The 12,248-nt window shown below is 57.3% G+C and overlaps 1 protein-coding gene across 9 annotated transcripts in view; it reads left to right on the forward strand.

Moving 5' to 3' along the window:
- Positions 1–12,248, forward strand: part of UNC13A (unc-13 homolog A) — an 83,511-nt gene that overhangs the window by 20,899 nt on the left and 50,364 nt on the right. For 5 of the 9 annotated variants that reach the window (XM_029053199.2, XM_029053202.2, XM_029053203.2 and 2 more), the window contains exons 8-15: positions 1,578–1,613; positions 3,165–3,372; positions 3,985–4,092; positions 5,784–6,281; positions 6,607–6,706; positions 8,342–8,388; positions 9,266–9,344; positions 11,817–11,822. In XM_029053199.2, the coding sequence (XP_028909032.1) occupies positions 1,578–1,613; positions 3,165–3,372; positions 3,985–4,092; positions 5,784–6,281; positions 6,607–6,706; positions 8,342–8,388; positions 9,266–9,344; positions 11,817–11,822 (1,082 nt within the window). The remainder of the gene's footprint in view (positions 1–1,577; positions 1,614–3,164; positions 3,373–3,984; positions 4,093–5,783; positions 6,282–6,606; positions 6,707–8,341; positions 8,389–9,265; positions 9,345–11,816; positions 11,823–12,248) is intronic. The other 4 variants (XM_029053204.2, XM_029053205.2, XM_039910496.1 and 1 more) reach the window with 2 other exon arrangements.

Raw genomic sequence — 12,248 nt, forward strand, 5'->3', positions numbered from 1 at the left:
GACTCGCCGGGAGAGATCCAGGTGCTGGGTGGAGTGTAGAACCCCTTTCTCCTATGGGCTGACTGAAGAAAAGCCCCCTCCCACCTCAATTTGTATCCTACTCCCTACCCCCATCCATCTTCCTCTTTCCTGTGTCCCCCTTGTCTCCTGTTTTTGTGCTCCACCCACCTCCCCCGCTTCACAGGGTCTGGGAAGTTGCAGACTGAGACCGGGGTTTTTTTGCAGGGGATGGGGCTCAGGAGAGGGAAATCGTGCCAACTGGGTGGGGCCAGAGGAGGCAAGTGAGGGAGGGAACAGCAGAGGTGAATTGCTAAGAAGGAGACTTAGGCCAGAACAGGGTAAGGCCAAATGGATTGACATAAAGCAGCAGCCCTCCTCCCTTCCCCACCCCACCCCCTGCCCTTCCCAGCCCTGCTTAGGGAATGCATCCTAGAGCTGAGTTTCCAGGTTCCAGCCCCAAACTGCCTTGACCCTGACTTTCCCTGACCTCTTCAGAGCTGCTCAGGGCAGAGGAGAATTGGAGGTGGGGGATACCCCAGAGAGCAACTGCCCTGGGTGAGGCTGCCTGGGGGCAGGCTCTGGATGAACCCCTGTTCTTTCCAGGAGAAGCCACTGCCTATCCTGGGATCCAATTTGACTGCAGTGACCCAAGAAGGCTCCCCCAGGACACTCCAACCTAGACCCCTGCTACACTGCCTCCCTTCCCTTGCCCTCACCTCTCAGAGAAGACACCTTCAAGGGCAGATCCGGGGCAGGGTTAGCAGAGTCCCAGTGCCCTCAGATGCCGCTTCCATTGCCCACCCTGCTGCCCACTGCCTTTGGGCTGACAGCCCCTACCAAGGAGTCACACAGGCTCTAATGGCATACACCTCACCTCAACTCACCTCTCCTTCCCAAGTCTCGGGCCCACAGCCAATATCAAATTTTTCTCAACCAGAGGACTAGACTTGCAACCTTCCTGCCATTCCCTGACTCTTCCACTTCACCTCTCGCCCCTCCGTCTTCCCTCTCCCTCCCTCCTGTAGAGATCGAGACTACAGGCCTCTCCAGAAGTGGCAAGGAAACCAGAAGGCTGTTTTGGGGCAGGGGCTGAATTATGGGGAATGCCGCAGGGATGAGGCTTAGGGCTGGACTGGGTTGGGATGGGGGAGAAGTTTAGGACTATTTGGGAGAATGAAGAGAGCTTGGGGCTGGGCTGAGGGGGTTGAGAGGGCAAGGGAATCACAGCTAAGCTCTGGTGCAGGGCTATAGCTTGCACTCAGGACTGAGCTGGCAGAATAAAGGGCTCTTGGGAGGAATGGTGGGAAGGGGCTTCAGGCGGAGGAGTGATGGAGCAGGGACTTGGGACTAAGCCGGGGTTAATGGGGGGTGTTCAGGATGAGGAGAGACAGTCCTGGGGTGGCTTAAGAGTGTGACCCTTGAAGCTGGCTTGGCTGGAGGAAGCCCCATTGGACTTTAAGCATCAATCAGTCTCCACACCCTGCCCCTCCGCTCCACCAGGTCCCTGCCTGCCCTGGCTCTGCCCTTCCTGCCGCGGTCTCGTCCGTCTTTATTGTCTCTGCCCCTTTTCTTTGTAGGCAACTGGAATTATTTTGGCTGGGGAGAGCAGCAGAGTAAGTACCCAGTCTCCTGTCTCTTTGCCTGCTCTAGTGGGGTGGCATCTGAGTTCCAGAGGATCTCCTCCCACTGCCCTCCACCACTAGAGGGACCTGGGGAGCCCAAGGGAGCTGTCTCGCCAGCTGAGCTGGGGCTAGTCAGCCTGGCACTGCCTCCCTTTGGCCGGTGGTTCTTCCCAGCTGGGCTCGTCCTGCCTTCTACTCGTCACTGTGGCTGCATCGGGGTAGAGCAGTCTGTCAGCGGGGAGGCCAGGCAGCTGGACCTGGCATGGGCATTGGTGGGTGGGGGTGGGGGGACAGGTTAGGCCAGCAGAAGGAAGTGAAGGAACCATGGCTGAGGCTCCAATAGGGTCAGACCAGGCCTAGAGCTCCCCCTGACCCCATAACAGGGACCTCTAGAACTTCTCTCTCCTGGTCCCTTCCCCTTGTATATCCCCACTTCCCCTCCCCACCTCCCATCTCCTGTGCGAGTAACCCCTGTTATTCATTCATCACCCCATCCCTGCATGCCCCCCCCCCCCGCAGACCCAGCCTTGCTTACCTGCCCCATGGGGCAGCTCTCTTGGACCGGAAGTGGGGTAGGTGGGGTGGGGGAAGAAGGTGGTAGGGATACTGTGCCCTCAGCAGCCTTTTGATTCTGGAGTCTTGGGCACCCGAGGGGACATGGTTTAGAAGTAGAGATGAGAGGCCCTCTTGTGGCCTGTAGAGCCTTTTCACAAATCCATCTGTCTCGGTTGGATCCAGCCCAAAGGCCAGGGATGTCGGGGAAAGGAGGATGGAGGATGGTCGTGATCTTCCCCGTCCAATGGACATTCTAATCTCCTTTCAACTTCAATGCCTCCTTTCCTCCCACCCCTGATTGACACCTTGGGGGCAGGGGCCAGCCCACCCTGGGCATCTGGAATGGATCTGGGCCAGTGCTCATGAGGCCCTACATTCCCTCGGGAATCAGGCCAGATGGCCTGGGAAGGGATGGAGTGCTTAAAATAAAAGGCAGGGGACTTTGGCACCCCAAGTGTTTCATGCCTGCATTCTCCCTCCTTCCCTGTCTTCCCCAATAGAGCTCAGATGGATCAATCGATCAATTGTATTTATGGAAGGCTTACTATATGCAGGGCACTGTACTAAGCGCGTGGGAGAGTACGAACAATAATATAACAGACACATTCCCTGCCCACAATGAGGTTACAGTTTAGAGGATTCCTGGGCCTGGGAGCTAAAGGCAGAGCAAAGGAAGCTGGCACAGAGTCCATCTGCTGCTGGGCACCAACCCAGGCTGCTCAGGGAGTGCCCACGATAGACAGAGCTGCAAAAGTGGGCAGCACCTTTCGGGGAACAGGGGCATCTGCAGTATCAACTGTCCACCCACGTAAATGCCTTTGGTCTGGATCTTCCCTACCCTTTCCCGTGTGAATCTAGCAGAATGAACAGCTCTGAAATTCTCCTTGTTGGGGTTGGGGGCGAGGGGGGCTTGCCAACCCCAGTCCAACCCTTGCTCACTACGCTGCCCCCTGCCCCCATTCCTTCTCCTCCCCCATTGGCTTACAGATGAGGATCCTGACAGCGCCGTGGATGACCGAGACAGTGATTATCGCAGCGAGACTAGCAACAGTATCCCACCCCCCTACTACACCACCTCCCAGCCCAATGCCTCTGTCCACCAGTATCCCATGAGGCACCAGCAGAGCTCCCGGGATTCCTACACCGATTCCATGCAGAGTTATGAGATGGACTTTTCCGATCAGCGGCCCATCAGGTAGCGCTGGAGGAGCCTCGAGGGAGGGTGGGGGTGGGGGTGGGGGAACAGGAGTTGGGGCAGGGCTGACAGGGAGAATTGGAGAGAGAGTCATAAGATCATAGAATGGGAGAGACATGGAGACTGGCAGAAACAAGATGGAAAGGACTGAGGCTTGATAGACCAGGGGCTGCAAGAAGCCTAGGGCTTTTGGAGAATCTGGACCTCAGAGGGAGGGACAAGGGAGAATGTGAACACTGGGATTGGGGGAGTGATCCAAGGGTAGGAAGACAGACCCTGGTCCCAGAAGAAAGGCCCTGGGGCTGAGGGAATTACGGAGACTGAACTGGGCCTAACACAGATATCAGCACGTCTGGCAGGGGTGCCGGGCTTCCCGCACGGGGTCAGAGGCAAATGAGACCAAAAGGACCGGGAGATCCAGGCTGCAGCCTAGAGGGGAAACCATCCATAGGGGCGAAAGTGTCGCCCCACACCTCCAACCCCACTTCAGCCCACTTCCCCCTCATCAGGCACAAGGCCTGGAGAGCCAGGGCTCAGCCCCCTCAAGTGAGGAAGGGCCAGCGGGCCCAATGATGCCAGGTGTGCTGACCGTATTCCTCTCCCCTCCGGCAGATGCTACGGTAGCGTAGACTCTGCCCCAAATGGGCGCAGCGACGCCGAGTCCGCGTCGGGCTCGAGCCGGCATACCGGCCGCCAGTACTCCTTAGACCTATCGGATAGGTGGGTCTCTACCTCATCTATAGCCTTGTGCCTTACGCAGAGTGCTGTGGTTTTGGTCTTCGCAACCCGGGTCAGGCCGATACCCGTCGTCTTCTCCCCCTCCCCCCACCCCCCACCCAATTCCCAGCCCACCTCCCCTCCTTCTTCCCCCGACTCCACAGTGGGGAGCCATATGGGGCATCAGGGGACCAACCGACCGATCCCCAGCCAGTGGCAAAAAGTGGAGCTTGAGGACTTGGGCTTCCCTGCCCAAGAGCCATGGCTAGGCCCCCAGGCTCCCCTCCCTCCGCCTCCGCTCGGGAACCCCGGGATCCAGGGCTGGAAGGAAAACAAAAAAAAATCCAACCGCGGAGTAAATAGAAGGGCAGCGGCTTGGCAGCCCCGCCTCTCCCCTCCCCCCAGCCCACCAGCGGTAAGGGGGGGAATGGAGTGGGGGGGACACCACGACGCCCCCCCCATCAGCCATTTTCTGAAAGCGGAGCTGAGCTCTGCCCATCTCCGACCAGCTTCCAGCCCCGATCCCGGGGACTCTCCAGACTCCGGCCCCCGAGCTGGGCAGCAGAAGTGGTATCGGCCTCCCCCGCGCTGCCCTGTCCGTGTCTGCATGCCGCGCTTCTCCGTTCTCCCGCGGCCCCCGCCCCCACGCCCCCATCCACACCTCATCCACCTGCATCGTTGTTCTGGATCCTTTGGCCAGTGAGGAGAGGGCCCAATGCTGACACCAAGAGCCACGCTTGGAAACTGGGAAAGTGGTAGGATACAGGGGGACCTGAGAACAGGGGGACAGCAAGGACAGTGAGGAAACGCGAGGGCCATCCAGCAGTGCGGTAAACATCCCGAGGGGCCAGACTGCTCCCAGCTGCCGGCTTGCCTTGGATTTGGGGGGTCAGCACTGGGCACTTCTTTGTCGATCCCCTTCCCACTAGGCCTAGGTTGACCTGGTTATGGGCCCCTTTGCTCGCCCCTTAACTTTACGTCCGGGCATCATGAAGACGCTCCGAAATGGTCCTTGGCGGAAATCTGCCGAGCATACCGTTGACCCCTTCCACCCCTTCACAGCTGTTGTGTGGCGCCCCCAGGTCCTTGTAATGTCAACGGCGCTTCTGGGACATTGGCCCCAGAGGCAGGAATAGAGACGGAGGGAGGACGGAGGGAGGATAAAAATAAGAATACCAGACACAAAGGCATCCAATGCCAGATCGCTACTGGGCAGGGGACAGACCAGCTGAGGACCGGACCATAGGGTTGAAAGTCCAGCCACTCTACCCGGAGAAGGAGGTGCCTGCGGGGGCAGGCCTGGAAGAGAAATGCCCCTTCCCTCTCCCCCCTTGGCAACAGCCTTGCCCAAGTCCTTGGCCTGTGACTGGACCCTGTGGGACATTCACTTGGGGAAGAGGAGAAGGGCCACGTGAAGATGACAGCAGGGGTGACGGGGAGGTGGGCTGGGGAGGAAGGAGGAGCACAAAAACCATTCCTGCTCAACCCTCAGTGCTGTGATTCCAGCACTCTGTGACCTCCTGACTGGGCCAAGCCCCCGGTCCAGGGCTGAGGGAAAGGGTTGGGGGCGGGCGGCGAAGGGGGCGGGCAACTGTGTAGAGCCAAATCTCTCACCTCTGAGACGCCTTTGTGCATCTAGCAGTTCTCTGTCCCCTTTCTCACTCCCTGCCTCTCTGCCACCGACCCCAACACAGCCCGACTGGCAGCAGCCGCTATGCCTCTTCTGGGGAGCTGAGCCAGGGCAGCTCTCAGCTGAGCGACGACTTTGACCCAGACAATGAGAGCCTGCAGGGCTCAGAGATTGAAGAAGAGCGTGACGGAGACTCCTACCACTCCTGCCACAGCTCTGTCAGCTACCACAAGGACTCACCCCGTTGGGACCGGGAGGAAGATGAGGAAGAGGAGGACCTTACCCGTGAGGGCTACAGCGAGAATGAGGAAGATTACCCCAAGGAGGAGGAGGAAGAGGAGGAGGAAGAGGAGGAGGAAGAGGAGGAGGAGCTCCGGGAAATCCCTGGGAAAGAGGCCTACCCTCCCCCAACCCCTGCTCCAGCTGAGCTAGAAGAGAAGCCCCCAGTCATCCCCACTGCAGCTCCTGAGGGGCCCAAGGTGTTGCCAGAGTCATTGGTGGCAGAGGAGACCCCAAAATCTGATCGGACCACTGAACCAGAGCCTCCTAAGCCAGAGGAGAGGTAACAGGCGGGTGGAGAGGCAGACTCCGCTTCGGGGGGTGGGCAGTGGGGCACTGCTGTGGGGAGAAGGACTCCTAGGTTCTCTTCCTAGCTCAGCTTATGGAGGAGGCCCTTCTGCCTCAGTCTCCCCAATAGGTGCCCAAGAGTTAGCAGCCCTGGTCTTGGGAGGAATGCACCTGGCAAATGCCTAACTGCGGGGTGGGGGGGGAACACGGGGAGGGGGAGGCAGCTAGCAAGAAATTTGGATGTTGATCCCCAATCCTGAGAGGAGTCCAGGTTGGTGATGGTGTATGTCGTGGGGGGCGGGGTGGGGGGGATATCTCAGTTACAGGGTTGGGGAGGATGCGGAGGGCCAGGATTCCATGTCACGAGCCAAAGCCAACTGGTTGAGGGTGTTCAACAAAGTGCGGCTGCAGCTCCAGGAGGTGAGTGCCCGCACCCCACCCTGCCCGTCCCCCTGGTCGGACCACAGGTCCGCCCCCTCTCCCTCCCCCTCTCTTTGTCCTCAGCCAGTGGGCAGTCGAGTTGGGGTTGGATTTGAATTAAAGCTAAAAACTGGGGTTTGGGTCAGGGCTTAGAATCAAGGTTTGGGTTAGAGGTTTAATGAGGTGTTGGTTTGAGAGTTGGGCTTGGGTTTGGGTGTGGGATTGGGCTTTGTCTCAGGACTCAGTATTTAGGGTAGAGTGGGTAGGTTGGTTTAGGGGTCAGGATTTAAGGTAGGGTTGGGGCTTTGCGGTGGTGTTGGGGCTGGCTCTGGGGTATGAGATTGGGGGCTCTGCTGGCTGGTGACCTCTCCCCTCTCCCCAGCCTTCCTCACCTGGGGATTTTCAGTTGAGTTGTGGATGTTCTTTTGGGCTGTTCTGTGTTTGGCTCCAGCCCCCTCCCCAGGGTCCATCCTCCATCATTTGTTTTTCTTTTGCCTTGGGCTTTTGGTTTGCCTCCCTTGTGGCTTCCCTTTTCAGTTACTCACCATCATCACCACCCTCGTGTATGTGCCTCCCCCCACGGGCCCCATGGGTGGCGTGCATGCAGGTAGGTGTAGGCTCTGGGGGCACCCTGGGTATGGCTGGGGGGCAGGAGGCATGGAGAGGACCAAAGGTGGGCTAAGGATTGTGGGGCCAGGGCCTACTCTCCTCCTCTCTCCTGCCCTCTGCTCTCTCCCTCAGCCTGGCAGGGGTGGAGTGGGAGGAGGGGGGGCCTACTCTGGAGCTCCTGACACATGCCTGAGTGGGGTAAAGGAGTTGGGGAGAGAAGGTCCTTGGGAACCCATTTCCCTCCGTTCCCCCTGGCCTCGAAAGAGGGATGATGGTGAAGAAGTGTTGAGTTGGGTCAAAACATTGCTCTGGACAGCTCTGACCCACAATCCTGATCAGAGGCTGGAAGGGTCTTCTTCCAGAGATCATTTTGCCCACCTCCCTGCATGCAAGGCTGCACTGCACAGAGACAGAAGGGGCATCTGTCCCTCTGGGCACTTTAGGATGGAGTCTTGCCAAGGTGTCCTTTACCTTACCCCATCTGGGAATCCCGCTCCTTAAGTTGGAGCCAGTTGAGGAAACTTGGACTGTCAAATTCTGTACCTGGTGGGGGACTTGGGGGTAGGGGTAGGGGGGGCAGCAGTGACAGTGCTCCTGGTCCAGACAGAATTATCTTCTTCTCTGCGAGTCTTGATGCCCAAGACTAATGTGAAGGAAATGCCCGTAGCAGATGGATGCCCAGACATTCCACTCCAACCCTGCCATCCCGGAGCGCTAGTCCACACCAGCGATCAGACTCCGCCTGAGCCCTCCTGTCCTCTGCTCAGATGGGCCATCTCCAGGCCAGCTGTTCCACAGAGTCTACCACATCTGCCCCAGCCCCATTACTACCCGGCAGTGGTCCTTCCAGAGCCCCACCAGAGTATGTAACCTTGGGGGTTAAAAGTTCCAAGTCCCACCAGACGACAAACCCCTTCCTGGGCCTGGCACATTCCGGTTGCCATTTGCTCTGGCTTTGGCCTCTGCCCGGCTCTGTTCTGCATTTTCCCTCAGCAGCTAACTGAGGCATGTCTGTCTGTTCCGCAGGCCCGGGGAGAAGGTGAAATGACCAAATCCCTCTGGTTTAAAGGCGGGTGAGTAGCACGTGGAGCAGGTGGGTGTCAGTGTCTCCAGAGGTCTCCTGCTGCTTGTCTCAGGGTCCCTTGGGGCTGAGGGAGCCCTAGAAGTGAGCATCAGGGGTGGTTTGGGTTGGTGAGGCCGGGGGTGGGAGGGGAGGGGTACCCTTGCCAGCTGCTGGAGGAACACAGACCCAACCTTGAAGGTGGGTGCCCCTCCTTGTCCTCCCCACCACAACTTCTCACCCAGAAAAACCTCACCCCCAGCCCTGAGGGGGCAGAAGAAAGAGGACTAGAAGTTAGGTAAGGACCAAATCTCTGGACCTCCTTGACCCTAGTGCTCAGTCCCTATTGGAGAGAATAGACCAACGTCCCTAACACATCTCCTCCAGTAGATTGTAAGCTCCTTGAGAGCAGGGAATGTAAGTTTTGGTTCTACCGTGCTCTCCCAAGTACTTGGTACCCCCCCCCCCCGGCCTTGCCCACAGTAAGCACTCAGTAAATACCACTGATCTCAATAAATGCAACTGATTAATTGAGCACCCTGAGAGGCCGTGGTTGCCCCCACTGTTCCATGGGCTCAAGAATATTCCTGGAGGGTGGGGGGAGCAACCAGATTCCCAAGGTGGGAGGTCCAGAATTGGCCCAACTCCCCCAATTCCCTTGGTCCTGGAATGTCCCAAGACCTGCCCATGGGAACAGAACCCCCCCGCTGCACCCCCCCTCCCCAGCCCCAAGCCCTCGCAGGAGAGCCCCAAGCTGGAACTGGCCCAACCAAAACTGTAGGGATTCCCCAGGGAGGGAAAAGGCCAGTCTCCAGGTTGTCTCTCCCCGAACTCTGCCAGCCACACTCCAGTTCCCTGATCCCTGTGACTCTCTGCTGTCTCTCTTTCAGGCCAGGAGGCGGTCTCATCATCATAGACAGCATGCCCGACATTCGCAAGAGAAAACCCATCCCCCTAGTTAGCGATCTGGTGAGGTTTCTCCCTCCTCCCCCTTCTCCCTTCTCACCTCCTGCTCCCTGTTCAGTGTCGGCTGCTCACACTTCTGCTCTTGAGGGGGTGGCGTAGAGAGTGGAGGCCTGGTGGTGGAGCCAGAGGAGGCAAGAGGGTTCCCCAGATCATATAGGAGTCTGGTCCCTCTGACTCCAGAACCCACTAAAGACTGGGTTCTGGGTGGCTACTTACATTTAGGTTGGCTGCATCTATTTCTCTCTCTCTCATCTCAACTGCTGTCATTTCACTTTCCCTTCCTTTTCTTGTGGCTCAGCCTCTGGCACTGCAGGGCACTGGCTGTCACATTGCTGCATAGCACTGACAGCATGACCAACACTAAACCATGTCAGAAATTCTCTCCACACCTTCAGTAACCAGGCGAGACCCCCTTGGGGCATTAGCCCCAGAATCCTGTGCCCCATTCCTTCCCCTTTCCTACATCCACCCCCAAGACACTGCCTCAGCTCTGACCCTTCCTCTGGGTCAGCTTCCTTGTTCTCCTGCCAGCTGACTGCAAGATGACCCAGTGCAGGCAAGCCATGCCAGCTGAGCACAGTGCCCCCAGGGAGCAGTTGGGTTAAAAGTCCTGTCTTCTCCAAGCCGGAGTACTATGCTGAGAGGATCTGTGATTGCTGAAGAGGAGGCATATTCCTGGCCTCAACCTGGCTATGGTCCCCAGGAGCCCTGCTGGGCCTTCAGGATGCCCCAACTAGGGCACCTGGGGGTAGGATCAAGCCCTTCATGTTCATGGTGGGAACTCAAGGGAAAAGGCCTAAAGGAAGAAAGGGGACTGTGGACAGGCTGAGGCCAGAGTGAGGGGCCGTGGGAGGAGGCCTCCTTCTTCGATGGGTCGTTATCCCCCCCCACCCCAGCTGGCCCCTGCTAAAACCTTTTCTTAACGCTTTCCTATCTCCCACTTCCCAGAACCCAAGATTGCTTTTATTACTAGCTGCCTCATCAACTCCACCAGCAGGGAGGAGGTGTGTGGTCACAGAATGGGCCACTGTCTTTTTAATAGATCCTACCTCCTCCCCCTCTTTTTTACCTCCTGCCCGGCAGCCCCCCCATATGTGTGCCCTCCCCCTTTCCTATGTCCACTGCCTTTAAATTCCCGTTTTGCTCATGGTTTCCTCTTCACTCCCCAGGGTCTTGGAGAAGCCAAGTCTCAGCTAACACAACCAGTTCCCACATACTTTGCAGCCTAGACCCACACCTCCTCCCTCTCTGAGAGCACTCCAAACAGAACAGCACTGCCAGCTGATACAGCACATTCCCTATTCTGGATGTTCCCAGAAGCCTTGGCAGGAATACTAGTGGGTGTACTGCCAACTACCATAACTCACAGTCTATACACCACAGGCTGGGCCAAGCCCTGTTTTCATTTAAAGCAAGTTCATGACAGGGTCCTGTTGTTTAGTAATGTGTCCAGCAAGCCCTAGGGCCAGACCAGAGCATCTAAAAAGCAGGACTTAGCCTCCTCAGTGGGATGAGAGGCTCCCATAACTCTTAGTGTAGCTAAGACCCTCTATTTGGGGGCTGGTGGTTTCCCAGTAACAACTAGGTCTTGTTTTAGAGCCAACCTTCCCCATCCCCAGCCAACTCCAGGCCTGAAAGGATACAACTGGAAGCTAGATTTTTCTCTACTCTCCTGATTCCCCATATCCCCCTCCAGGAGCCTCCTTACTACCTCCTTTACTATTTCTGGTGGATGGGAAAGAGTTTAGGGTTATCTTTTTGTCAGGTCACTACTTGACACCTCAGTCTGCTTCCCTACTGGCTGGTCTAGCCTCTCAGTGTCTCAGGTTCTGCCTACCTCTTGGCTGCCCCCGACCATACACACAGACACACACACACACAGTGTGACTTAGTGGAAAGAGCACTGGCTTGGGAGTCAGAGGACATGGGTTCTAATCGCGGCTCTGTCACTTGTCTGCTGTGTGACCTTGGGCAAGCCACTTAACTTCTCTGTGTCTCATTTACCTCATCTGTAAAAAATGGGGATTAAGACTGTGAGCCCCACATGGGACAATCTGATTACCTTGTATCTACTCCAGCGCTTTAACAGTGCTTGGCACATAGTAAGCACCTAACAAATACCATAATCATCATCATCATCATTGTCCTCATCAACACACACATGCACACACACACTCATGCATACATCACCTGCCTCATTTATGTAGATGGGAATCCACAGGGGTGGAAGGGATAAGGCCTCCAAACTGTACCAGCCACCCACTGTTGGCATCACTCCCACTGGATTCAGTTCTCCCATGCCCTCCTCCTAGTGCCAGATTTCTGCTGCCTAGGCCACCAACTACTATGGCAAGGGGGTCGGGCTCGGACTGGGGCCCCCAGGGGAGGCAAGGGAGCACCGTGGAACCTGAACGTTGGACTTCCCCGGGACTAATGCAGTTTACTTTCCTTCCTTATGCTCCCTGCCACCTGAAGGCCATGGTAAGTGTGCCTCACCCTAGAGCCCTTTGCCAGAATCCAGCCTGACTCCTGGCCCCATTGCATCCACCTGGCCTTCCTGCTATCCCCAGGTCACAGAAACCCTATCTCCCCTCCTCAAGGGTCCATAACCCCTTCCCACAGAGGACCTGTATCTCCCCCAGCCCCATCTTTAACCTGGGCCTGTACTTCCCACATCCTAATGATCTGTTCCCCCTGTGCTGTTCCTTGATGAGGCTCCTAGGATTTCTCCCACAGAAAGTGGCTAGCCCTGATCCCCATGAGACCCAAACACATCTGTGGAGAGGGTCCTATGGAGTGAGTCCTACCCAGTGGCACAGGGTTCGTCACCCACTACTCCCACTCCAGGAGGGGAACCCTATTTGTCCTCCCCCCATCCCTCTCAGCCTCCCCGGAAGAAGCATGGAT

The sequence above is a fragment of the Ornithorhynchus anatinus genome, chromosome X2, assembly GCF_004115215.2.
Source record: "Ornithorhynchus anatinus isolate Pmale09 chromosome X2, mOrnAna1.pri.v4, whole genome shotgun sequence".
Taxonomy (NCBI): Eukaryota; Metazoa; Chordata; class Mammalia; order Monotremata; family Ornithorhynchidae; genus Ornithorhynchus; species Ornithorhynchus anatinus.